Source organism: Pleurodeles waltl, chromosome 12, assembly GCF_031143425.1.
Source record: "Pleurodeles waltl isolate 20211129_DDA chromosome 12, aPleWal1.hap1.20221129, whole genome shotgun sequence".
Classification (NCBI taxonomy): domain Eukaryota; kingdom Metazoa; phylum Chordata; class Amphibia; order Caudata; family Salamandridae; genus Pleurodeles; species Pleurodeles waltl.
In genome coordinates, this window is record NC_090451.1 from 698,900,702 (window position 1) to 698,927,667 (window position 26,966).

Sequence of the window (26,966 nt, forward strand, 5' to 3'; positions counted from 1 at the left end):
CTGTTTTCTTGCCATTCGGATTCCTTGGTGTAGCTCCAGAGTTTTGTCGCCTGTTGTCTACATCAGAGGTTTTTGCTTCAGCTTTTTGCCCTCGCTGCAGTGGTTTCTTTCCAAGGGCCCTGCCAGCTGCTGTCGAATGCATCACTATTCAGTACAGTGGCTGTAGAAAGGAATCGCCCATTCTTCTGGGTCACATCCTTGAAGATAGGAAGACTTCCACTGTGTCCAGCTCTTAATAAAATTAGGGCCACATGTACGTACCTTTTCTTGTTGCAAACGGGTTTGCGACGAGAAAAAAAGCATTTTGGTATGTACAGACCCACTTTTGCGACTCGGTAATCTATTTACCGAATCGCAAAAAGGGTTTGCGAGTCACAATTAGGAAGGGGCGTTCCCTTCCTAATTGTGAGTCGCAGTGTGATGTAGGATTGTTTTGTGACCGTGAATGCGGTCACAAAACAATTGCAGTTAGCACCAGTTTCAAATTGATGCTAACCCATTCGCAAACGGGAAGGGGTTCCCATTGGACCCCTTCCCCTTTGTGAATGGTAGCGAAAATATATTTTCAGAGCAGGCAGTGGTCCTAGGGACCACTGCCTGCTCTGAAAAAATGAAAAGAAAACTTTTCATTTATGTTTTTGAAATGCATCCCGTTTTCCTTTAAGGAAAACGGGCTGCATTTTAAAAAAACTGCTTTATTTAAAAGTAGTCACAGACATGGTGGTCTGCTGTCCCCAGCAGGCCACCATCCCTGTGAGGGCAGCCATTCCCAATGGGGTAGCAAATTGCGACCTACCTTATGAATATTTATGAGGTAGGTCATTTGCGACCCCATTGGGAATCACAAACAGTATAATTGACACTATTGCACATCAGGTTTTGCGAGTCGCTATGACTCGCAATTTGCGAGTCTCAAAACCTAAAATTCGTACATGTGGCCCTAGGTCTTTTGACAACAGACAACTAAACCTGTCTGTGGATGAGACCTTAAAAAAAGCTCATGACCCAATGCACATTCTCATCTTCTGTACCCTCTCACTAAAATGGTTGTGCTCTCAGGACGCTTCATCGTGATCTACGTTTATTACTTTTACGCCCATAGTGGTAGTGACACCCATGCCCCAAACGCCATCATTAGCCTTCTAAAACCGCAACATTGAGTTAAAAAAAAATATATATATATTATAAACAAACTCTTGAGAATCCCGTTAAATCTTTCGCACAGCCATCCATCTCAAGATGATACAAGATGCTGGGCATGTTCTGCACACCATAAATTGTATCTCAGAAATCCTATCAGCTGCTTTCTCAGTGAAAGATTACTTATGCAAAGGTTGGATTGTGGTCTCCTTCATCCGCCACAACCTTGGCACTGATTTATTTCAGGGCAAATGTCTTGGTGCACCTCGTGGCACGGTGGCCATCCATAAAGATGTGCTCTTTATTAGTGCTGCCTGACTTTTTGTGTTCTTTGATCAGGTTGGTTCCAATGAGTAGAAGGGGTATAAGCTGTGTCTTGTTTAGTTTAGTTTTAGTTTTATTGAAATCTCCCAGTCAGACAAAAAGCACAATCTAAAAAAACAAAAGTTAAAAATCCCAGTACAAACAAGTTGCTAAATCATTCGGGAACTCTTCAGGTATATAATACTATCAGCATTGCTATAACAGTAATAACAGTGCACAGAAACTGCAGTGCACTATACTGTACATTGAGGGCCATTTAAATAATTAACATAAACTGTAAACAATGCAATCTTAACATTTGTTACAATTAAAACCTTACAGAAAGAAAAAGAAAAAAAACCTTCCTGCCTAAAGCTGGGCAAATACCCATATACAAAACTTCGCAGATATGACATTGTGTAAACATTAATAATGGTAAAAATAAATTAAAAAAATCAGTTTCAAACTTTTGAGGCTGGACAAGTATGTAAAACTAACAGCTTTAGACTGCGGTGGTACTAAGAGCTATAAACTGCAGTGATGAAAGTCACAAAGACAAAGTGCACAGTGCGATACGTATCTAAGGTAGAAACCGTATAAATAGTCAGTGCAATCTTGCAATTTAATTCAAATGGAGCCATATAAAAACCATTCCTGCCTAAGGCTGGAGTAATAGCCATGTGCAAAACTGCACAGAAATATTGTTATATAAACATTAGTGATAGTGCAATAATAAAATAGACATTTTCACTTTCTAGCCTGTAAGGCTGGTCCAATATCCCTTTGCAAAACGGTGCAAATAAAAACTCTTTACTTGCGCGATTCCACCCAAATGCTATGAGAACTCTGGACCATTGTAGCCAAAGATTCTTATTCTGATCCGTCCCCTCCAAGTGATATGAGGGCCCCGCAGCAGGTACACCAGGCAGCTGAAAGATATTTACAAACTGCACTTACTACCAGTGTAGATGAATCATTTTTACAACTTCCATAAGCATTGGCGCAGTCTTTATAAAAGCAAAGATTTACAAAGTGGGATGATCCATTTTGTCCTAGGGATCTTATATAAAGGACAGAAGAAAAGAAAGTGTTTGTTTCCACACATGATTGGCACAATTTGCATTTGTTACCTTCAGAGCTGTTTGACCACCATTGGGCAGTAAAAGCATTAACAGGGAGCGTACCATATCTAGAGTGGAGAAATAGGGAACCAGCATAGGCCGGTATTGCCAGGTCAAAAAATTGTTCAGCACGTGGCTCCTGTTTGACAAGCAAGAATTCTGATGTTAGTTGTCCCAACCCACTCTTATGGGAGATCTGCTCATTTACCTTCCCCCAATATCTCGGCTTGACGAGCATGGCAGCAACGGTTGGGATCGATTCAGGGTTCGCCCAAAACTGGGGAAACCCAATTCGACCCAAGCGGATTTTATTTCCCCCAGCCAACTAACCTTATCCCAACTGCTTGAGCACCCTAATAAGTCTGTGATTCCCTCCCGGAAAGGCTCCAGTTCCTCTGTCTTCCAGAGCCAGATCCAATATAAGGGGGGCTTCAGGGCTACATGATCTTCAATGTTGTTCAACCTGAGATCCAGTCTTAGAGGTACCAATGGGGTGCCCTTCCCCAGCCTAGCTATGTATCTGATAAAGTTGTTTTGGGATCGATTCAGGGTTCCCCCAAAACTGGAGAAACCCAATTCGACCCAAGCAGATTTTATTTCCCCCAGCCAACTAACCTTATCCCAACTGCTTGAGCTCCCTAATAAGTCTCTGATTCCCTCCCGGAAAGTCTCCAGTTCCTCTGTCTTCCAGAGCAGGATCCAATATAAGGGGGGCTTCAGGGCTACATGATCTTCAGTGTTGTTCAACCCGAGATCCAGTCTTAGAGGAACTAACGGGGTGCCCTTCCCCAGCCTAGCTATGTATCTGATGAAGTTGTTTTCTTTGACTACATTTCCACAATGGGGTTTAATGGAGGACTAACTACAGCTTTAGTTTTGCTGCCCAAAATCCCCCCTCTGTGGCATATGATATGGGCACTTTTACTAATATGTGCGTCCCATCTACCAGAATCCATCAATCGGATCCCTAGATAGTCGATCTCATTGACTCTTTCAAGATTGACTGAATTCATTGTTATACTAGCTTTCACATTCTTCTTTTCCTGGCAGAAAATCATCAGTTTTGTTTTCCCGACATTGACCTCAAGGTCAAAGTCTTTACAAAATAGGCAAAATTTGTTGACTAAGTTTTGTAGTCTCATAGGTGATTTTGCCTTAATAATGGTGTCGTCCCCGTAAAGCAACCCCAGGATTTTCTGACCAGCCAACCGAGGTGAGTCATTCTTGCAACTGTTTAGATACTTAATACAATTGTTTATGTACAAGACAAAGAGGGTGGGGTCTAGAACACAGCCTTGCCGCACTCCCCTTTCAGTGATGACTAGGTCTGTCAGTTCACCCTCCCTGCCACATCTGAATCAGGCAAAAGTATCTTCATGGAGTTGGACAATTTGGTTCAGGAGTCCACTAGGAACTCCCCTTTTGTTCAATGTCTGCCACACCTTATATCTGGCAACCAGATTGAAAGCTGCGCAGAGATAGATGAAGGCAACATATAAGTTTCCTCCACCAATATCCACCGTCTTCCATTTGATTGCCATATACCTCATCACTTGATAAATTATACTAACTGCAGGCCTAAATCCTGCCTGTAAACTTGAGATGGCCCCCCTTCTATTCAATCCACTCCTCCAGGTGAATCAAGATCTGCTACGCAAAAGTTTTTTGGAGGTTATCTAACAGGCTTATAGGCCGATAATTAGAAGGATCACTAGAATTTCCCTTGTTGTAGAGCGGGGCTATGTCAGCTCCTTTCCATGTATGGGGAACAGGTGCGCCTGGAGCCACTGCATTACAAACCTTATTTAAGTAAGGTGTCCAGATGTCAAGATTTGACTTATAGAGGTCACCTGGTATTTGGTCAAGGCTGGGGACTTTGCCCCACTTAGGGAGGATATTGCTGCCTTGGTCTCAGCTAAGGAAAACTTAGTTGGGGATACACTCTCTTCCCTACTGACACTCCCCTCTATGGGATCTTGCTCATCTCTCCCTGAGTAGAGTAAACTAAAATGTTTGACCCATACATCAGGAAGAATTAATGCCCCAAAGCAGAGGCTGGGATTCACCGCTTATGTTTGAAACCAGTTTCCAAAACTTCTGTCACAGAACTTCCTCAACGAGCCCACCCAGCCTACCCTCCTCACCATTAGTATTGAAGATACCATTGAAAATGGTAAATTGCCAAAAACATGTAACCATTGTGTTAGAAATGGGGTCTCTAGTTGGCAGTTGGTTTGCACCCTGTCCAAGTAGGGACCCTCACTCTAGTCAGGATAAGGGAGATACCCGCTCAGATAACCCCTGCTTACCCCCTTGGCAGCTTGGCACGAGCAGTCAGGCTTATCTCAGAAGCAATGTGTAAAGCATTTGCACTTAACACACTGTAATAAGTGAAAACACTACAAAAGGACAACACACTAGTTTTAGAAAATAGCCAATATTCATATATATAAAACAAGACCAAATGCGGTAAAAATCCAACATACAGTAAGAAAAATATGAATTCTGCAAGATTTACTCAAAACTAGTTTCTTGAAGTCGATAGCTCCACCTGGGGCTATCATGGCGTCGTGATCAACAAAACCAACAGTTCAGGCCGGCTGCGGCGTGGCGGGCCAGCTACGGTGTCGGGAAGACTCGCAAACAGTACCTTGGATTTGCAGGGCGTCGTGATCCTCGGGATGAGCTCCGGAGAGCGGCGTCACTGACATCGCGGTGTCGGTTCCGGAGTCGGTGCAGGAGTCATCGGGCTCTTGAGGTCACACGTGTTGCAGATCGAACTCCAGGCTGATGAAGTCAGGTGCACCGGCGTGGATGGCGTCGGGGCTGCGGTGCGAAGCAGGGCGATGCGACGTGCGGTGTCCACAGGTCATGGTGCAGGCAGCGCCGACGTCATTGCTGAAGTGCTGTCGTCGGTAGGCCCAAGCCAGCAGTGAGGGACGGGACTGTGCTTCGTGACCCTCACCAGCGGTATCCACAGGCCACGGTGCCACAGGATGCCTGGTGATGACACAGGAGTCAATGGTGCTGGCGTCGGTGGACTGGGGCTGAGGTGTGGGATGGGTCGGTGCTTTGTGTACCTCACGAGCAGTGTCCACAGGCCACGGTGCAGGCAGCGGCACTGGTGTCAGCAGGAGCATCGTCGTCGGGGATGCCCAGGCTGTGGTGTGAGCAGGCGATGCCGGAGTGCGGGGCCCACAGGTCGGGGTGCGAGCAGCGGCTTGGTGAAGTCATCCGATGACAGTGTCGGGGAGACCAGGGTCGCGGTGCGAAGTGGGGCAATGCGACTCCGTGTGGCGTCGGCAGGTCACGGTGTGGCCAGCGGTGTCGTTGGCGGCATCGCAGTGGTTTCTCCTCTTGAACAGCACAAAACACACAGTTCCCAGTGCTGCAGGTCAAGGAAACTGAAGTCTTTGGTGTCCCTGAGACTTCCAACAGAAGGCAAGCTCTACTTCAAGCCCTTGGAGAATTTTCTCAAGCAGGACACACAGCAAAGTTCACCCTTCGCACTCTTTTCAGGCAGTAGCAGCAACTGCAGGCCAGTCCAGCAAAGCAGCACAGCAAAGGGACAGTACTCCTCCTTCAGCTCTTCAGCTCTTCTCCTGGGCAGAGGTTCCTCTTGATTCCAGAAAGGTTCTAAAGTCTGGGGCTTTGGGTCTTCTTCTTATACCCAGTTCTGCCTTTAAAGTTGGCAAACTTCAAAGAAAATTCTCAAGTGTTTGCAAGATCCTTCCTTGTCCAGGCCATGCCCCAGACACTCACCAGGGGCTCAGAGATGGCATTGTGTGAGGTCAAGCACAGTCCTTTCAGGTGTGAGTGACCACTACTCCCCTGCCCTCCAGCACAGATGGCTAATCAAGATATGCAGGCTACACCCCAGCCCCCTTTGTGTCACTGTCTAGAGGAGAGGTGTGAACAGCCCAACTGTCAAACTGACCCAGACGGGCAATCCACAAACAGGCAGAGCCACAGAATGGATTAAGCAAGAATATGCCTCTTTCTAAAAGTGGCATTTTCAAACTAACAATCTAAAAACCAACTTCACTAAAAGATGTATTTTTAAATTGTGAGCTCAGAGACCCTAAACTCCACATTTGTATCTCCTCTCAAAGAGAATCTGCGCTTTAAGGATATTTAAAGGCAACTCTCGGGTAACCTATGAAAGAGATAGGCCTTGCACAGTGAAAACTGAATTTGGCAGTATTTCACACATCAAACACACTAGTATATGTCCTACCCTAAACATACACTGCACCTTGCCCATGGGGCTACCTAGGGCCTAACTCAGGGGTGCCTTACATGTAGTAAAAGGGATGATTGAGGCCTGGCAAGTGGGTACACTTGCCAAGTCGAATTGGCAGTTTAAAACTGCACACACAGACAGTGCAACGGCAGGTCTGAGTCATGTTTACAGGGCTACTAATGTGGGTGGCACAACCAGTGCTGCAGGCCCACTAGTAGCATTTGATTTACAGGCCTTGGGCAACTCTAGTGCACTTTACTAGTAAATCGAAAATGCCAATCATGGATAAACCAATAAACAGTACAATTTCTATAGGGAGCACCTGCACTTTAGCACTGATTAGCAGTGGTAAAGTGCACAGAGACAATAAACAAGCAAAACAGACCTAAAAAAATAGGAGGAAAAAGGCAAAAAGTTTGGGGATAACCCTGCAAAAAGGGCCATTTCCAACACATTGGATGACTTTGTTTTTCAGTTCTATATATGTCTCTGTGCTATTTAGCTGTAACCTTGGTACATTAGTAATCACTGCCACATATGGGCTGGCATCCGGCCAAGCCCTTTCTCATGGACAATCCAGGAGAGGTACTTTTGTGATCCTGATTGTGACATACTTCTAAATGCACTGGGGTTTCTCTTGGCACAGTGGAGCACCATCTTGTAGCCCAAACAATGGAGAGTTGCTCTGGGGTTGAGATTGAAGGGAGGAGATTTTACACAATAAATCATTAGACTTACATAATTGGGACCCCCTTCCCCCCAATTTCTCTTCAATGGCTGTTAGGCGGTTCTCTATGGAACACACTCATTTGGTTAACTCTTCCATTATGTGCTCTGTTACTAAAGTGATTAAGTCAGCAGGAACCTCCTGAAGCCTCTCAATCACTCCACTTTCAATTCTAGAGCTATTGGGACCCACAGTGCGTGCACGCTTATTCTTTAGGGAATTGTCGCCTCACTTTCTTTTCCCTTTTATTGCTGGGATCTCTGAGTCTGACACACAAGTCAGAGTGCCCAGTGGAACCGGTGGAAGTTCTGCCCTAGATAGATCAATTAGGCAGGTGTCCGATATCCCCAGACAACCCTCTCACGTGACTCTCTGTTGATTAACTTTTAGGGCTAATTGAGATGTCGGCAGTAACTGGGGTGGCGGGGAGGAGGTGCCAGAGGAAGCTGTGATAGATAGAAGGCGTTCAGCAGATTCAGTCTCCTTTCTGTGGCTCCAACAGCCCTTTGTAAAAAAACCATCTAGTGAATTGTTAGTTCTAGAGCTGTCCTGTGAAGTTACTACCTTCCGTTTACCCAGCTTTATACAGGTTCCAAGTACCATGAAAAAATACACTCAGGGACAAACTCAGCTCTTGTGGGGCTATTAGCTCTCGGGATTAAAAGGGAAGTCTAATTGGCATATAAAGTTCCATTTGCTATGGGTTGTTATAAATGGGTGGAACGTATAATCAGCCCAATTTTTGCTGCCCGGGCCACACAGTGACAAAACCGGTCCTTTAAGCTGGTCCTTCAGCATGCCTAATGGTCCTATATCTGTGGCACGCACTACCGTGTCTCTCGGGGCTCTGGGGGATTATGGACCCATCAGCTACTCAGTCTACACCTGCTGAGGGAATATGTGAATACTGACTACCACAAAATTCCTCTGTGAAGAGATACGATTTCTGTGACCCCCAGCAACAGGAAAATCAGCAGTCTTTGCTCTGCTTACAACAGTCTGTAAAGCTGTGAGGCTGTAACGGTGACTGACAAAGTTTTCAAGAATTTTGTTAAGGCTTTTCACAATCTCACCAGGGGAATTCCTTCACATCTCCCGCCAAGGTAGGTGTGCAGCGCTTCTCCTTTCCACGCCGGGTCAGCTGCACCATGCGTCAGCCAACCTCCATCGCTCCAGTGCCAATACCCAGTCTGTCTGCAGTCTGCATGAAGCCTCCAGTCACGGGGGCAGCTAGCGGGCCAGCTGGGCACGCAAAAAAGTCACCCGCTCGTTCACCCCATCCATTCAGCTGAGGGCAGCAGGGCTGACTGGGGCAGGGCCTGAGTTGCCTGGGGTGAAGGAGATGCCCACCATCCTGGGTGAGCGGGCACGGGAAACTCGAAGAGGGGCTGCTGGGAGGGCGCTGCTGGTATGGGGGGGGTGGCGGGTGTACCTGTTGATGCGGTGGGCACTGAGGTGCCCACCACCGCAAGGGAGCTCCCATCAGAGGAGGAGTCACTGTCGCTGGTGTCTTCTCCTGTCCCCATCGTGGAGCTCCCCTCGCCCTCCTTCCCACTGGTGCCTTCGGACTCTGTTACTTCACCCTCCAGGGCCATGTGGGGTGCAGCTCCCTCCTGCTCCGGTGCCACTGCTCCTCCGCCAGATGATGCTAATGCACACAAGGACAGGGTGACAAAACAAAAAGGGTGGGAAAGACAGAGGAGACACATGGGCAGTGCCTGCAACACCACTTCCGTTGGCGGACACAACACACAGGGAGCAGCCCTATGCACTAAGCCATGCACTAACAGGGCAGGGGAAAAGCACATGCCCATGGGGGACTCTGTCTAGACCCATTTCATGCACAGCTGGAACCCATAGGAGCCTGACTAGGTGTATAGGGCAAATACCACCTTTGGGGTTGGACTGGGAATGAGGCTACAAATCAATGGATCTACCTTTGTGCGTCTGCCCTGGCCTAGGGGAACCCACAGCCCACCTCCCCCATCCAGACACCTTGTCAAGCGTGCAGAGTCAGCTGAATGAGAGTGTACTCACCCCCTTGTGGCTGCTGTGATGCCCTCAAGCGCCCATCCAACTCAGGATATGCCACCGCCAGGATCTGGTACATCATGGGGGTCATGGTGCGACGGGCACCTCTTTTACGATGAGAGGCCATCCCCAGCTGGGCCTCCGCCGTCTTCTTGCTCCAGCGGCGCAGATCCTCTCATCTTTTCCGGCAGTGGGTGCTCTGTCTATGGTAGACCCCCAGGGTCCGCATTACCTTGGCGATGGCACGCCCAAATACCCTTCTTCTGGTGGGCGCTGATCTAGAGGAATAGTGAGGTAAAAATGTATGTTACTCCCTCGTACATTTCTTCTCACACATTGGCCGCAAACCTCCACCCTGGCCCAGAGAAACATACACATACCATCCTCACATGCTGGCCTGTCCCCCCCGTCTCTTCCATCCACGACACTCCATACAATCATGTGCCATCCACCATGCACACAGTTTACTCATCTGTTTGTCTGGAGGACCGTAGAGTTGCGTGTACTGGGGAGGACCTCATCCACCAGTTTCTCCAACTCCTCCGCAGTGAAGGCAGGGGCCCTTTCCCCAGACACTGTAGCCATTGTCGCTTCCAGACGCAGTCCACAGCAGCACTTGCAGTGTAGGTCCTCTCCTGTTGAAGGTCAGGTATCAAGTGAGGGAACAGATAGAAAATGGCAGTCACGTCCGCAGCGGTGAGTACCATCACCGCGGGCGTACATCGTCATTGGCTCCTGGAACCCATAGGGCTTCGACCACATACCGCGACGCTGCACAACGCCAGCGCAGTTACCTCATTGTGCAGATGGTGTGTTTGGCAGACCAGTACATCTCCCATGTTAATGCCAAGTATCCAGGCTCTGTGCATGACGCTTACATTTTGAGGAATAGCAGCATCCCTTATATGATGGGGCAACTCCAGAGGCACCATGTGTGGCTAATAGGTGAGCCCAAGGTCCCCACACAGTTTAATTTTCTGTCTGGGTATGGGAGAGTCCGTAATGTTTGGAGGATGTGTAACAGTTGTCCCTCGATATTTGCAGGTGACTCTGGTTACCCCAATCTGTCATGTCTACTGACCCCGGTGAGGAATCCAAGGACAAGGGCAGAGGAACGCTACAATGAGGCACATGGGTGAACTAGGAGGATAATCGAGCGCACCCTCGGCCTCCTGAAGGCCAGATTGCAGTGCCTCCATCTGACAGGTGGATCCCTATACTACTCACCGAAGAAGGTGTGCCAGATCATCGTGGCCTGCTGTATGTTGCACAACCTGGCTTTGCGACACCAGGTGCCTTTTCTGCAGGAGGACGGGCCTGATGGTGGTCTTGTGGCAGCTGTGGAGCCTGTGGACAGTGAAGAAGAGGAGGCAGAAGAAGAAGATGTAGACAACCGTAACAACATCATCATGCAATACTTCCGGTGAGACACAGAGGATGGCACTGCTTCCCGCATCTCATACTATTGTAGGACCTAGCATAAATCTGCCTTTTTGCCTCTGTGTATTGACCCTGACTTGTCACTTTGGCTTTCCATTTCACAGATCTGGGTCCCACTTTTTGCCTTCTGCTATGTTTACTGCTGGCCAACAACTGGGTAACATTGGTATGGGAACAAGTACATTGACAATCCTATATTTCAGAGAGGTTGCAATTACACATTTGTGAAAGCACAAACTGACTCCAGATTGATTTGTGATTCAAGGGTGTTTATTTCTGTGCTAATAAGTGGAGGGTGTGTGAAATGGGCTGGGGTGATAGTGGAGGAATGTCCATGGTAGAGTCCAGTCTCTTGGTCTCACAGGTGCATTGTCCAATGGGGCATAGGAAGGGGAGCAATAACAGTTTAAGGTGGACAGGATGACAAAGTGGGACAGAAGGGTGACATTCAGGAGGGTCTTATTTCCTGGTGGGGGTCTTGGCAATGTTCTCTGTCTTGTTCCTGGATCTCAGGGACCATTTGCAGGGTGGTTCTCCTTCTGGAGGGGGTGGGGTGCTGGTGGCCTGTTGGTCCTGTGGCGGTGCCTCCTGTCCACTAGCACCGGCGGAGGTGGAGGGCTGTTCATCGTCCAGGTTAGTGTCAGGGGCCCGTTTGTGCACCACTGTGTCCCTCATGGTGTTGACAAAGTCTGCCAGCACCCCTGCAATGATGACCAGGGTGGTGTTAATGGACTTTAAGTCCTCCCTGATCCTAAGGTAGTGTTCCTCCTGCAGCCGCTGAGTCTCCTGAAACTTGGCCAGTACCGTGCCCATGGTCTCCTGGGAGTGGTGGTATGCTCCCATGATATTGGAGAGTGCCTTGTGGAGTGTCGGTTCCTTGGGCCTGTCCTCCCCCTGTCGCACAGCAGTCCTCCTAGCTTCCCTGGTATCCTGTGCCTCTGTCCCTTGAACCGTGTGCCCACTACCACTGACCCCAGGTCCCTGATTGTCTTGGGTTGGTGGGTTTACCTGGGGTCCCCGTAGTGGTGGACACACAGCTGATTGACGTGTCCTGGGGACAGTGGCATGGGCCCGCTGGGTGGGGGCTGTGGTGGTGTTTCCTGAGGGGGGAGGGTCTGTGGTGGCTTGTGACAGTGGCAGGGGAACCGACTGTCCAGAGGTCCCTGATGGGCCGGGCTGGTCATCTTCATCCAGGCGTGCAGAGCTGCTGTCATCACTGTAGGCCTCTTCTGTGGGGGACTGGATATGTCTGGCACCTCCTGTCCCGTGAAGTTGGGTATGGGTCCTGTTGGGGTGTAAATGCATAGTTTTAGTATCTGTGTGTGCCATCTTGTGCATTGGGTGAGGTACCCTCCACTCCTGTGCTTGCATTATTGTGTTTGCCCTTTTGTGATAGTTGGTTTGGGGTCTGTGTGGGTATCTGTACTGGACTTGCTTTGTTGATGGGGTCCATGCATAGGTGTTGCATGCAGGGCCTTGGTATTGGGATATGTGGGTTGTGATAGTGGGGCATATGTGAGGTTTTGGAGTGATGGGGGTGAGGGTGAGGGTGGGGGTATGTGATGGCATGCAGGTGGGGTGGGGGGATTTGGTAAATAAGATATGACTTACCAGATTCCAGTCCTCCTGCTACTCCAGCTAGGCCCTCACCATGCAGTATTGCCAAGACTTGCTCCTCCCATGTTGTTAGTTGTGGGGGAGGAGGTGGGGGTCCACTGCCAGTCCTCTGTACAGCAATCTGGTGTCTGGATACCACTGAACCCACCTTCCCCCGTAGGTCGTTCCACCTCTTCCTGATGTCATCCCGTGTTCTTGGATGCTGTCCCACTGTGTTGACCCTGTCAACGATTCTCCGCCATAGCTCCGTCTTCCTAGCAATGGAGGTGTGCTGCACCTGTGATCCGAAAAGCTGTGGCTCTACTCTGATGATTTTCTCCACCATGACCCTGAGCTCCTCCTCTGAAAACCTGTGGTGTCTTTGAGGTGCCATGATGTTGTGTTGGTGATGTATGAGGTGCTGTTTATTGTGCTGTGTGATGTGTTGTGTTGGTGTGTGTTGTTTGAGGTGTGTGGATGTTGTATGAGTGATGGTGTTGTGTGCCTGCTGGTGCTGGTGTTGTGTTTGCTATTCTCTCTCTCTCAGCTTTTTCAAAAAAATGTGGTTGTAAGGGTTTGTGGGTAATGTGGGTGTGTGTTTTATAGTGTTGTGAGTGTGTGGGTGTGGTGTGTGTATGTGTATCAGGTGTGCATATTTGTAATTGTCGAATGTGGTTGTGTTTTGTAAATGTGTGTGTATTTTGAGCGCGGCGGTGTGTATCGCTAGTGGATTACCGCGGTTGTAAGACCGCAGCATTTATTCGTGGGTCGTGATAGTGTGGGCGTATTCTTGTTGGTGTGACGGTGTAGGTTTTGGTATCGCCAGTTTATCACTGACCTTTGGTGTGGCGGACTTGTGTGGGTGTCTGTCGTAATACCTGTAGCGGAATTCCGCGGCCGCAGCAGTATGTTGGTGGCCTTCAGCACGGCGGAAAGTGGAATTTACCGCCAGGGTTGTAATGAAATCAAACATATGTATTTCTCCAGTTCTCAGCTGTGCCATGTGTGTTTAGGGGGGTAACAAATTATAAACTTTAAAAATAAACACACTGAAATGACAGTTGCGAAAAGAAATAAGATCCAGAAACTTTAAACTATGGACAACTCGAAAAAATGCAATTCCAATCTCTGGTTGCCACCTCTGCTCTATCTCAAGTCCTAGCATGTTTGGTGGGGCAAGGGCTTGGTTTAAAATAGGGTGCTGGTCAATGTTTTTGGATGGATGTTTTTATGCTTTTTTGGCAGTCTTTATTTTCTGCTGGGATCAGCAGGCCACCATGTCTCTGATTGCTTTTTCAATCAAGCAAATTTTTTTTGGTAATGCAGCTCGTTTTGCTTAGAGGGAAAAGGGATGCATTACAAAAAAAAAAAGAAAAGTTTTTTGTTCATTTTTTGAGAGTAAGCAGTGATCCCTGGGACCACTACCTGCTCTTAAGAAATGTTTGCACCCACATTTACAAAGAGGAATAAGTCCCTTGAGGACCCCTTCCCATTTGCGACTGGGTTACCACCAGCTTGAAGTGGGCGATAAACTGCAAATTTTTTGTGACCACATTCCGGTCGCAAAACCTTCCTACATACTAGTGCAACTCGCTATTAGGGAGGGACGCCCTTAACATGCCCCTTCCTATAACCGACTCGCAAAATTCAGTAATAGGTTACTGACTTGAAACCGCTAAAACCTTTTTTACATGTGGAACTTTATTTCCTGTCGTTTTTGATGCAGCTCTCTCGGTTTTCCCTCAGTTGAGTGTTGTGTTGATGAACGCCCAATTATAACTCCAGATGCATAGCAGAGAAGTGCCCAGGGTGTCATTGGCCCAGCCACCAACATCTAGATCTATGAGTGGTTATGCACTTACGGTTAGGAGTGAATGGTTAGTGTTATACAGTTAGTGATTGTGGATAGTTAAGTCATAAGCGTATGGGTTAGGGATTGGGTTTAGAGCTAGTGGTTTAGGGTTACTGTAGCATTTTTTTTTTGTTGCCAACAGAGTTAGATACACATGGAAAGAATTAGAGTTTAGGTTAATTAGGATTAGTGTTTGGGTTTTCAAATTTCTAAGTAGAGTAGTTTTGGTTCGGCGTTGGTCAATTTCTAAGTTGGGTAGTTTTGGTTTGGGTTTGGTCGATTTCTGAGTTGGGTAGTTTTGGTTCAACGTTGTTCGATTTCTAAGTTGGGTAGTTTTGGTTTGGGGTTGGTCTATTTCTGAGTTGGGTAGTTTTGGTTCAGCGTTGGTCGATTTCTAAGTTGGGTAGTTTTGGTTCGGGGTTGGTTTTAGGAGTTGAGGAAAAAGTGTCAGGAGATAGCCTTTTTGTTTTGGGGTTAAGTGGTTAGGGTTAGTCTCTGAAAGGGTGGGATTAGCATTGTGGTTGGAGCTAAGGTCAAGGGCACTGGGTAAGAGATAGGTTTTGAGTTTTCAGGCTACATCTTCACTTACTTTTAATTAACGGGTGATTATAGTTAGGATGCTAGTTGGGGTTACAATCAGGGATATCAAGTGTACAGTTGTTAGATATTCTTTTATTAGGGTGAGCATAGTGGATTTAGAGGTTAGAGATAAGTTTTGAAGTTAGGATAATGTTAGCCACTGTGACATTCTCTGTCTGCTCCATCACTCTTGCCATAAATGCAACTCTATTAGAGACTTATGGAAGGAATATTGGGAAGGAAGTTGTGCTGACGATGCAGATTGCCCGGTCTAGGGTCTGCCTTGATGCAGGCAAAACTGCACACCTGTAAAAACTAGTCCCAGTTCAACGCTGTCACCTCCTCATGCTTCCACATCCTCCGCATGTTACGTAAAATCTTCAAGTGGATCCCACTGGATAGCAGACGTGCCAACATGCAGGCCCTCCTCAGAGAGGTACACTGGCTCCCCATCGAGAAGCGCCACCAGTTCAAACTTCTCACACACGCATTCGAGTCACTACGCAACATGGGACCCGCTATCCTCAATCACCGGCTTCACTTCCACGACCCACCAGGCACCTTCCCTCAGCATCACTCACATGCACACACCCCACATCTACATTACCTTACTTTACATTGCTAAAGTAAACTGTAACTTCAGAAAAACACAATTTTGTAACTGAAAAGGGGTATTTGTGCTGGACCACCTTAAAAAAGCTGCAGCCAGGGTTGAGTAAATAATACAACAAAAACAACCAAATTATGCAGCATTATGCTTCATATTTTGTAATAGTATTACTTCAGAATTTCATCATTTTTAAACTTGGTAACATTGCCTGGGCATTGGATGTGCCTCATTAATACCAGTTTAACAATAGAATATAGCAATAAGCAAGAGAAAGGTGATCAGTCCAACTTTGAAAATGACCTTCCACGGCACAGCAACATGTCGCTGCATTTTTAGTAACTTTTGAACTGTTTGAGCCTGCAACAAAATGTTTTTTTGTTGAAATCTGCAGATTATGCGGCAGATGGACTTTCCCGGTTGAGTTAACTGGTGATGTCTTGACTCTTTTAGGCAGACTTCCCCACCACGGTCGGCCTCCTTGCGCATGATGACTCTGCTATGGACATCGACGGCGAGAAGGAGAAGAAGGTTGGCAAGGTTTACTACATCGACACCAACTCTCTGCACGTGCCGCGGGAGGGTACGGAGGTCATCTCGCCCCTCAAGAACGGCATGAGTAAGATTCTGGCGCGGACGGAGGGGGAGGGCTTATTTCTTGATTGGAGGCTTGGGGAAGGAGAATTCTTTATACCTGTAAGATATGAGAGAGGGAGGACCTTCGAGAGCCATTGGTCCATAACATGGCTCTAGATTCCATGGCAGCAGCCCCAGTCTGTTTATTTTGGCATCCAGATAATACACCATTGATTTAGAATGGCCTTAATCAAAATAAACTTTTTCCACGTAAATTGGGTGGTACTCCTTTTTGAAGTATAGCTTAGCGTTTCATAATAGTAATATTTTATAGATACTCCTTAAAGGTTATCTTGAGAAAAACTAAAAGGTGATGGGTGAAATGCTAGAATTAATCTGACCCACAATTTGACATTTATAAAGGGTTCCAACTGTGAGACGGTGGTCACGTCACTTAAGAAGAGAGGCTTCTAGTTCCTTGCCTTCAGAAGGACATTATGGATAAAACTCTCAAACAGTAATATTGGGGCAAATAAAAATGCTTTGAATTAGCTTTTAAAGGGAAGAAATGTCATTCATGGGCAATCTAGTGCTCTTTTTAATTGCTATATATTTTGGTTTTCTCATACTATTAGCACATATTTCTCATGGTACATGTATAAGGGCACATGGATGATGGTGGTGAGAAATTATGAACATTAATACTTAAGAATATGATAGGGATGTGTTCTGGTGAAGAAGAAGGACTGTAAATAAACAATGACCACCACCAGAATAAAGCCAAGATGTTTTGTTGTTTAAGAATCCGGTAATTGAAAGCAGACTGAAGGAAGTTTAGTGCATAGGCTTAAAAATTATCCTAGCACTATGGAGAGCGGTTCGCTTTTTGTGAATAGAAGCAAGGTAAACTGGATAAAGTAAATATTTACGAGTACCTGGAGTGTGTGGGTTGGTGAGCTATGGTTGCGCATACAAGAAAAGACTGCGCTAGCTGTGGCGGGTGTCCGAATTTAATACTTTGCATTAGGGCCATCCATCACTACCTGTTATAAGGACTCCTACAGCATAGGTTGTCCCATTGATGAGTATGTGGCTGCTATTTGGCTTTCCTTCTGCAAATCGTCATCAAACCCTGCTTTGGACAGTGATGCTGAATTACTGTTGAATGTGAATGAGAAGAAAGCAGTACATGATTTATGTGAACTTTGGAATTGTTTTAATTGTTGCTTGTGCAGATGTTCCCTTCATTTTAATAACTCAGTAATAGTCAGTTAATACCTATTGGTATGCTTTGTTTATGTGGTTTAAAGAAACCTATAATTAACTAGTAAAAAATACATTCCTCAATCTTCATGCAAACTCTGAGACAAAAAACAACGCAAAACACATCATCTTAAGCGATGGTCTACTGGTCCAGCGTCTTTGGAGGCACCGATGAAGCATGTGAGCCCTTAGGCTTGGAACTGACCCCGCTTCGGTTAGATGACCCTAAACTACTAATGGGACACTGTGAGAGGAGCAGAGGTTGGTTGCTTGATTTTCAAGTGGACAAGGGAGCCCCCTGGAGTAACTCACCACTCTGCTGGTAAAGGAGACCTCTGCAAAGGATGAGGTGAACGTGGCGTCATTGGGCCTTCTACACATATGTGAGTAGAGAAAAGACATCTGCTAGAGAATAGGATTTTCTGCCCATCAGGAGTGTCAAGGACATTTTGTGTTTGTGATACGGTCCTCCGCAGGCCTGGAACTGTCTGACAGACACCATGCTCGAGGAGACTTTCTTAATGGAAACCTCGAGCTCCACTGTGAGAAGAGGTGTTTCAGCTAGTCAGTAGTTCTCCAAGGACAACCATTCCAAATCTCTCTTCCTTTACATGGAGATAGACATCTGTTCAGAGCATGGGGCGAGTTATGACTTCTGAGTTCACAGGGACCAGGGTTTGATCCGAAACAAGGGACCTCCCCGGTAAACGAGTGGCCCTTAGAACTGACAAGTAACTATTTTTTAATTTGCTTTCAGCAGATAGGGCAGAGACAAAGCATCTCACCATGTTAAACTCAAACACAATAAGATAAGGTAGAGCTTTTAAAGGCAGCGAAGGGTGCAATCATTACCAAAGATCTCTCCATGCCCTGATGCGGCACCTTGGAAGCTCCTGGTCTGTAGATGCTGCAGACCGCTCCGTCCCATCCAATGGGATGTTGAAGACATTTCTTGTCTTCTCTGTAGAGGCTGCAGACCGCTCCGTCCCATCCAATGGGATGTTGAAGACACTTCTTGTCTTCTCTGTAGAGGCTGCTGACAGCTCCGTCCCATCCAATGGGATGTTGAAGACACTTCTTGTCTTCTCTGTAGAGGCTGCTGACAGCTCCGTCCCATCCAATGGGATGTTGAAGACACTTCTTATCTTCTCTGTAGAGGCTGCAGACCGCTCCGTCCCATCCAATGGGATGTTGAAGACACTTCTTGTCTTCTCTGTAGAGGCTGCTGACAGCTCCGTCCCATCCAATGGGATGTTGAAGACACTTCTTGTCTTCTCTGTAGAGGCTGCAGACCACTCCGTCCCATCCAATGGGATGTTGAAGACACTTCTTGTCTTCTCTGTAGAGGCTGCAGACCACTCCGTCCCATCCAATGGGATGTTGAAGATCTCTCTCGTGGCCTCAAGGGAGAGGCCCGAGGAGTGCAGGTCTCCTAAAGTGTGGTGTCGTGGACATGTCCATGTGACTGATTACTTTCTATAGCACTGAAATGCCTGTCTTAATACCACGTCAGAACATTGTGTGATACCATATGCCAGCAAAGATGCAAAACACAAAAGCAGAATTCTGACAGCTGCAGTTGGTGTCATGCCTTAAACGGCAAATCCTGGCACGTGACCCGATACATGGATCCTAGGATGTTCAGTAGAGCCACCCTTGTCGTCGCGTCTTGCACCTGAACGCCAAGGACTATAGACAGGTGGCAATATTACGGTGCTGTCATGGCATGAGCCTCATCAAAAGACTTTGCTAGAATATTGGTGGCAACATTTTGTACCAACAAAGAGTTATTGCAAAATCTGGACCATTCTTAGGCTGGCACTATGGTTCTAAACTTGAGTAAGCCCTTCCATCCCCTTCACAATCTCCATAAAAAGGGGAAAGGACAGAGAGAAGATCTGAAACAGAAATAGAGTGAACATGAGAAAGAGTTAAAAACAAGAGAATATGAAAGGGAAATAGAGAAGACCTGAGAGAGAAAAAAGAGGGAAGGAATATGAGAGGGCGAAAAGAAGAAGCGAGAGGGATAACGAGAAGGAATAGGAAAGAGAGAGAATTGCGCGACTCCGTAAGTCTGGATGAAGGGCCCGAGAGTAGAACTGTGGCACTCTTAAGACCGCTCGTGCCCAGTGGGCACTGCTGCACCCTCCAGCCCGGGGTGCTGTAATTTGATGTTATTACAAAGTATTTTCCCTGCCCAGGCCAGCGTTTTGTGTGAATGTGTGCAAAGCACAAAGCGGTCTTTCTTTCCCCGGTGCGTCACTTCTCGTCTCAGAGCTGGAATTTTCCCTGGGGTGATCATCATGTGTTGATGGATTGAAATCATGGGGAGAATTGTTTTGTCTAATGTCATAAGATTATGCAGTGTTCTTCATTACTTAATTTTTCAATGCATATTTCCATGCACTTAGTTTCCTTTTGGTCACCATCTTCTTCTGTTTTCTTTCAATTTTTTATTTTTTCTATCTACTCCTTTACATTCTTTTTCTGAATATTCATTTCTTTTTCTTGTTTATTTTATTTTCCATCCTTTTACTCAATTCCTCCTTTTTTAACTACTTTTTTTTCTCTTAACATTTATTTTGTGATTGTTGAGTTGTTCTGTTGACTACAGCCTATTTGTGATTTTTTGCACAATGACCCCAGCTGCCTGTAGTTGATTTACGACTTGATGCATTGTACCCCTCACTTATTTTTCTTTTGTTTTGCACTTTTACCTCCTTTGGTGTGTACTTTCTCCTCATCGCCCTCTTTTTCCCTTCTCTTTTACTTCCGCGCAGTTGAAGATTGGGACTGTTTTCAGGCCATTTTGGATCACACGTACAACAAGCATGTCAAATCTGAACCCAATCTGCACCCTGTGTTGATGTCTGAAGCTCCGGTAAGTCACTCTTTCATCATACTATGAATTATCACTTAAACATAAAATAATTTCTTGTTTTGGAAGAGAGTATACTGTTATTAGGCAAACAGTGCTTACTGCCTAATAGTGAATGGGCACCAGTGTTACTGTGTAATGTTAATACCTTTGGTGATATTTGGCAAATCTGCACAAAACTTTCGAAAGTAAATCCACTTTTGGTTCTTCATGGCAAGCATTTTACATTTCCATCAAACAGATGCCAAGACAAAGGTTGGGTGGGTCTAAAACTGCCATCTCCCATTTCAGCTCATTTAGGATTCTTTGCTGTATGTTAAAAAACAGCATAATGGAATTGGCATGAAGGTAAAACCTTATTCAAAGAAGTGCCTTTGCTTGGTTTGGTGTAAATCTACCCAGTAGTTTTTGAGAAATTAGCGTTTAAAAAGGTGCCCAGTTGAACAAAAAGGGGCCATTTCAGAGTAATCTGGACCAATAGTTTGCTTGGAATCCACTTTATCGGTACTACTGACCTCGACGGCTAAAAATAATTTAAAAAACATACATACTCTAATCTGGTAGGCAGAGGAAGTGTTTTCTCCTGTTGCTATTTCGGTACTTCGGATTCGAAGATAGATCCGCAGTTCTACAAAAAAAATCAGACTTGTAAATCACATGAGATTTTGAGTGTTTTTGTTTGTTTTTTAATTAAAACTTTAAAGGCTTGGTGGTCCTTTGAGGGTCCCTACGCCGTAGCCTGGGGCCCAGAGTGTGCCTGCTGTGACCCTCATGGGCCCCTTTTTCTGATGTGTTTGACAATCAGAACTGTTGGTACCATGATTTTGAAAAGTCCGACAGGATAAAAGGCTACCTTCGCTATCAGGTTCTCACTTGTTTTAATATTAGTTCCCGGACAAGTGAATAATTGGCAGAATCCAAGTGGCAGAGTAATACAAAAGTGTTACCTCTGCAACTTTTTAAAATGCTAATATCTCAAGAACTCACTGGATTTACAACAGATCGCATTAGTTTGCCTTCCAACTAAAGTTCCACTTGCATGCAATCTTTTCAGCGGTTTTTAACTCTTCTTTCGGCAAAGTTTCCTCTATGAGCCAAAATTGAGAATGATTCACTTTTTCAGCCTCCCCTTAACTTTAATTTTAAAAAATGCTTTTAGGTGGATCTTTGGGAACCTTTGCATGCTAAAACTTATCTGTCTGTGTTGTTAGAGTGCCAAGTTATGCACAAAAAAGGAATTACAAAAAATACTCATCAGTTGAAAGTGCAACTGAGCCATAACTGCACAATGCTGACCACTATGTATTATGTAACTGTGTGACTTCCAGGTTTAATAAGTACACTGAACTTGCAACAGTGAGTTAAAGTGCCCCAGTGGTAGTTATACTGGCGGCCGCAGTTATACCTCTGCACCACTGGGTGTACACTGTGCAACTTTAAGAAGACACCGAGGCACTTTTGTTTTTATGCCAGGCCAAAGAGCCTTGCAGCCATTTTTGAGTTACATCTATACAGTGCCGGAGGTTGCTTAGGTTGAGTGTAAGTTGTAGGCAATGTTGCTTGAAATGCTTGGAAGCTGGGGCAATCTACCTGATTGTTGTTATATATTTCTGTGTACAACTAACTCTAGAAACAACCTGAAACATCACAACTAGCACTGTGATATCTTCCAGGTTCATCTTGGGCATTGCCTAGTAGAAGCCAAGTTAGTATCGCCTATGCGTCCATCTTTCTTACTCAATGAAACCAAAGAGCATGGTTGACTTTGTATTTGTGGTTAACATGCCTCTCTTTCTCTTCTCAGTGGAACACAAGGGCCAAGCGGGAGAAACTGACAGAACTGATGTTTGAGCACTACAACATTCCAGCCTTCTTCCTGTGCAAGACCGCGGTGCTGACAGCGTATCCTTCACCAGTAGCCGCACCACTAATAGATCCTAATCCTTACTGTGGCTAGTGAAGTGCTGCCCCAGCTAACGGGTATGGTCTCCTTTTAAAGAGACTAGTTTGGGTCCACGCAGAAAAAGCTTTTTTAGAAGACATAATAGTCTAGTTAAAATCTGGTTTGGGTCCCCTGTTCAAAGATGGAGATTGCAGGCTGGTGCAGAAGGTGGGAAAGGTAGGTGCCCACCTGAAACCTGAATTGTCCGGCAATGATGTCCTACCCAGATTCATGTGTGTTTGTTGAATTCCCTGCAGACTCGATGGATCCAAAACAATGGCCCACAGTGGTAAATTACTCTGTGGAGGATCCCTGTTTGTGGAATAAAAAGTTACCCACCTGTCCGCACTGGTTCCTCCAATTGCATTCATGTAGCTCTTCATACCCCTACACTTGTTCTCCAGCGATGCAGCCTATAAGGATTCTCCATTCTTAAGTTTCCTGGTGTCAAGGAGCAGACCCCTTGCTGAAAAGAAATTTACCCATAATGTTTATTTCTCAGGGAAGGCATCCCCTTTTCTGATTAATGCCCTGTTGCCAGGCCAGAGTTAGCAACAAATAATTCTCCTGAAGCTTCTGAATGTAGAGAGGACCCCGGGATATAGAATGAAATGTTACCTGTGCGAATTATGCGGCAACACGGGCATCCTCGTCCATCTCCTGCTCTCTAGAGTTCACAAGGCTCAGAACAAGTTCTTGGTGCCAAGTCAGACTGCACTGGTGATGAAGGATCATTGTAAATTATATAAGTCGGTGAGAATCCCATGCATGAGAGGGAAAGTTATCTACCTATAAGATTGATTCTCCAGTGAGGCCATCCTCTACTGCTTAAGAATGCGTTCCTGGTTCTAGGCCAGAGGCGGGGTAAGGAATTCTGCTAAAGATTATGAACTGAGAGTAAGAACGACATGACTGTGAACCTTATTTCAGTGAGGCAAGCCACACTTTCCTTTTCGGTCCTGTTGCGATGGGAATGTTACCTCCATTTCTTTTGTGCGGTTCCTGCTGCCCTGAATGATCCATGAAGTAAGTCTCTGGTTTTGATCCTTTATTTTAATCCTTTTTTTACTGCCTCAGTGCACAACAATCAAACTTACGTGCTGCAGATAACTGAGTTATGGAATGAGATCCAGAGAGAGGCTCTACAGCCAGGAGGTGCCACCCATACATTGCCTCCAGGGTCAGCATAACCACGGTCAGTTGAATTGATGTCTCTAGGTGGTGAGCTGGGGCAGGGCAGTAAGACTGGGAGTTGGCCTTCTGGCCTCGTGTGCTAAGATTGCCCAGTCTTTGGCGGTCTTGCTGCATTCGGTGTGCATGGGTACGGGCATATATTTGCTTTATTGTGAAGTAGGTTGAGAGAGAGAGAGAGATGACTGTCAGCTTGATGGAATCCATTTTGATCTCCACTGTAATCAAGCTGTAAAAATTGAGGCTGGAGATAGCCTTAAATGTTCATTGCTATAATTCCTAAAGCTTCAGTCACCCCCTAGACCAGAAGGTTTGGGGTAGATAGATACAGCAGTCTCTTTAGAAGTTTATTTGTCCCGTCTTGCACTCTTGTCACCCTGAGGGTGATAGAACATGTGGGCAGAGAGAGGTCTCTTTAGAAGATCAGAGTTAGTCTTTGACTCAGACCAACCCTTTTGTTCCTCAGGAAGTGCAACTTCCAAAAGACTGATAATTGTACGATGTGAGGAAGGCTTTTTACCCATTTGGGCCTGTGCTTTGGCCCTGTTATAGAAAAAGATGCCCAGCTTCACTGTTCAGGGCTGGCTTTAACGCTGGCGGCCCCCAGTGGAGCAATCATTTTCGACCCCTTACCCCCAATGATCTCCTCCTCCTCAGATTCCCTCACCACCACTGTAGGAAGTTGGCTCTGTATGTACTATTTCAAAGTAAGAAATAGCATGCACAGAGTCCAAGGGTTCCCCTTAGAGGTAAGATAGTGGCAAAAAGAGATAATTCTAATGCTCTATTTTGTGGTAGTGTGGTCGAGCAGTAGGCTTATCAGAGGGTAGTGTTAAGCATTTGTTGTACGCACACAGGCAATAAATGAGGAACACACACTCAAAGACAATTCCAGGCCAATAGGTTTTTATATAGAAAAATATATTTTCTTAGTTTATTTTAAGAACCACAGGTTCAAGATTTACAAACGATACTTTAAATGAAAGGTATTTCACTTGGGAACTTTAGGAACTTTGAATTAGCAAAATAGCATATACAGCTTTCACACAAATGGTAATAAGCTATTTTAAAACTGGACACAGTGCAATTTTCAACAGTTCCTGCGGGAGGTAAGTGTTTGTTAGTTTTGCAGGTAAGTAAACCACCTACAGGGTTCAAAGTTGGGTCCAAGGTAGCCCACCGTTGGGGGTTCAGGGCAACCCCAAAGTTATCACACCAGCAGCTCAGAACCGGTCAGGTGCAGAGGTCAAAGTGGTGCCCAAAACGCATAGGCTTCAATGGAGAAGGGGGTGCCCCGGTTCCAGCCTGCCAGCAGGTAAGTACCCGCATCTTCGGAGGGCAGACCAGGGGGGTTTTGTAGGGCACCGGGGGGGACACAAATCAGCACAAAAAGTACACCCTCAGCGGCACGGAGCGGCCGGGTGCAGTGTGCAAACAGGCGTCGGGTTTGTAATGTAGTTCAATGGGAGACCTAGGGGTCTCTTCAGCGATGCAGGCAAGGGGGGCGCTCCTCTGGGTAGCCACCACCTGGGCAAGGGAGAGGGCCACCTGGGGGTCACACCTGCACTGGAGGTCAGATCCTTCAGGTCCTGGGGGCTGCGGTGCAGTGTCCTTACCAGGCGTCGGGTTCTTAGAAGAAGGCAGTCGCGGTCAGGGGGAGCCTCTGGATTCCCTCTGCAGGCGTCGCTGTGGAGGCTCAGGGCGGTCAACTCTGGCTACTCACGGGCTCGCAGTCGCCGGGGAGTCCTCCCTGTAGTGTTGGTTCTCCACAAGTCGAGCCGGGGGCGTCGGGTGCAGAGTGCAAAGTCTCACGCTTCCGGCGGGAAACTAGTGTTCTTTCAAAGTTGCTTCTTTGTTGCAAAGATGCTTCTTCCTTGGAGCAGAGCCGCTGTCCTCAGGAGTTCTTGGTCCTTTTAGATGCAGGATAGTCCTCTGAGGCTTCAAAGGTCGCTGGACCCTGTGGAACGCGTCGCTGGAGCAGTTCTTTTGGAGGGGGGAGACAGGCCGGTAGAGCTGGGGCCAAAGCAGTTGGTGTCTCCGTCTTCTCTGCAGGTTTTGCAGCTAAGCAGTCCTTCTTCGTCTTAGGTTGCAGGAATCTAGTTTCCTAGGTTCTGGGGAGCCCCTAAATACTGATTTTAGGGGTGTGTTTAGGTCTGGGAGGGCAGTAGCCAATGGCTACTGTCCTTGAGGGTGGCTACACCCTCTTTGTGCCTCCTCCCTGAGGGGAGGGGAGCACATCCCTATTCCTATTGGGGGAATCCTCCAAAATCAAGATGGAGGATTCCTAAAGGCATGGGTCACCTCAGCTCAGGACACCTTAGAGGTTGTCCTGACTGGTGGGTGACTCCTCCTTGTTTTTCTCATTATCTCCCCTGTACTTGCCGCCAAAAGTGGGGGCTGTGTCCAGGGGGCGGGCATCTCCACTAGCTGGAGTGCCCTGGGGCATTGTAACACGAAGCCTGAGCCTTTGAGGCTCACTGCTAGGTGTTACAGTTCCTGCAGGGGGGAGGTGTGAAGCACCTCCACCCAGAGCAGGCTTTTGTTTCTGTCCTCAGAGAGCACAAAGGCCCTCACCACATGGGGTCAGAAACTCGTCTCTCAGCAGCAGGCTGGCACAGACCAGTCAGTCCTGCACTGAACAATTGGGTAAAATACAGGGGGCATCTCTAAGATGCCCTCTGTGTGCATTTTTTAATAAATCCAACACTGGCATCAGTGTGGGTTTATTATTCTGAGAAGTTTGATACCAAACTTCCCAGTATTCAGTGTAGCCATTATGGAGCTGTGGAGTTCGTTTTTGACAAACTCCCAGACCATATACTTAATATGGCCACAACTGTACTTACAATGTCTAAGAATAGACTTAGACACTGTAGGGGCATATTGCTCATGCAGCTATGTCCTCACCTGTGGTATAGTGCACCCTGCCTTAGGGCTGTAAGGCCTGCTAGAGGGGGACTTACCTATGCCACAGGCAGTATTTTGTGTGCCTGGCATCCTGAGGGGGATGCCATGTCGACTTTGCCTTTTTCTCCCCACCAACACACACAATCTGCCATGGCAGTGTGCATGTGTTAGGTGAGGGGTCCCTTAGGGTGGCACAACATATGCTGCAGCCCTTAGGGACCTTCCCTGGTCACAGGGACCTTGGTACCACTGGTACCTTTTACAAGGGACGTATCTGTGTGCCAGGGGTGTGCCAATTGTGGAAACAATGCTACATTTTAGGTGAAAGAACACTGGTGCTGGGGCCTGGTTAGCAGGGTCCCAGCACACTTCTCAGTCAAGTCAGCATCAGTATCAGGCAAAAAGTGGGGGGTAACTGCAACAGGGAGCCATTTCCTTACAACCACCCTACAGCACTGCCCCTCATCTCTCCATAGCCCCTCTCTCACATGCATTTCATTTGTTTATACTACTCAGTGTCAGAGCACTTTACATCACACAACATGATACAAAGACGATGCCCATACGTGT

General features: G+C 46.6%; 1 protein-coding gene across 1 annotated transcript in view; it reads left to right on the forward strand.

The window, feature by feature from the left end:
- The window catches only part of ACTL6B (actin like 6B), a 111,023-nt gene that overhangs the window by 36,362 nt on the left and 47,695 nt on the right, over positions 1–26,966 (forward strand). Inside the window, exons 3-5 of the mRNA XM_069215623.1 lie at positions 16,093–16,258; positions 20,259–20,359; positions 22,161–22,258. Coding sequence (XP_069071724.1) covers positions 16,093–16,258; positions 20,259–20,359; positions 22,161–22,258 — 365 coding nt within the window. The remainder of the gene's footprint in view (positions 1–16,092; positions 16,259–20,258; positions 20,360–22,160; positions 22,259–26,966) is intronic.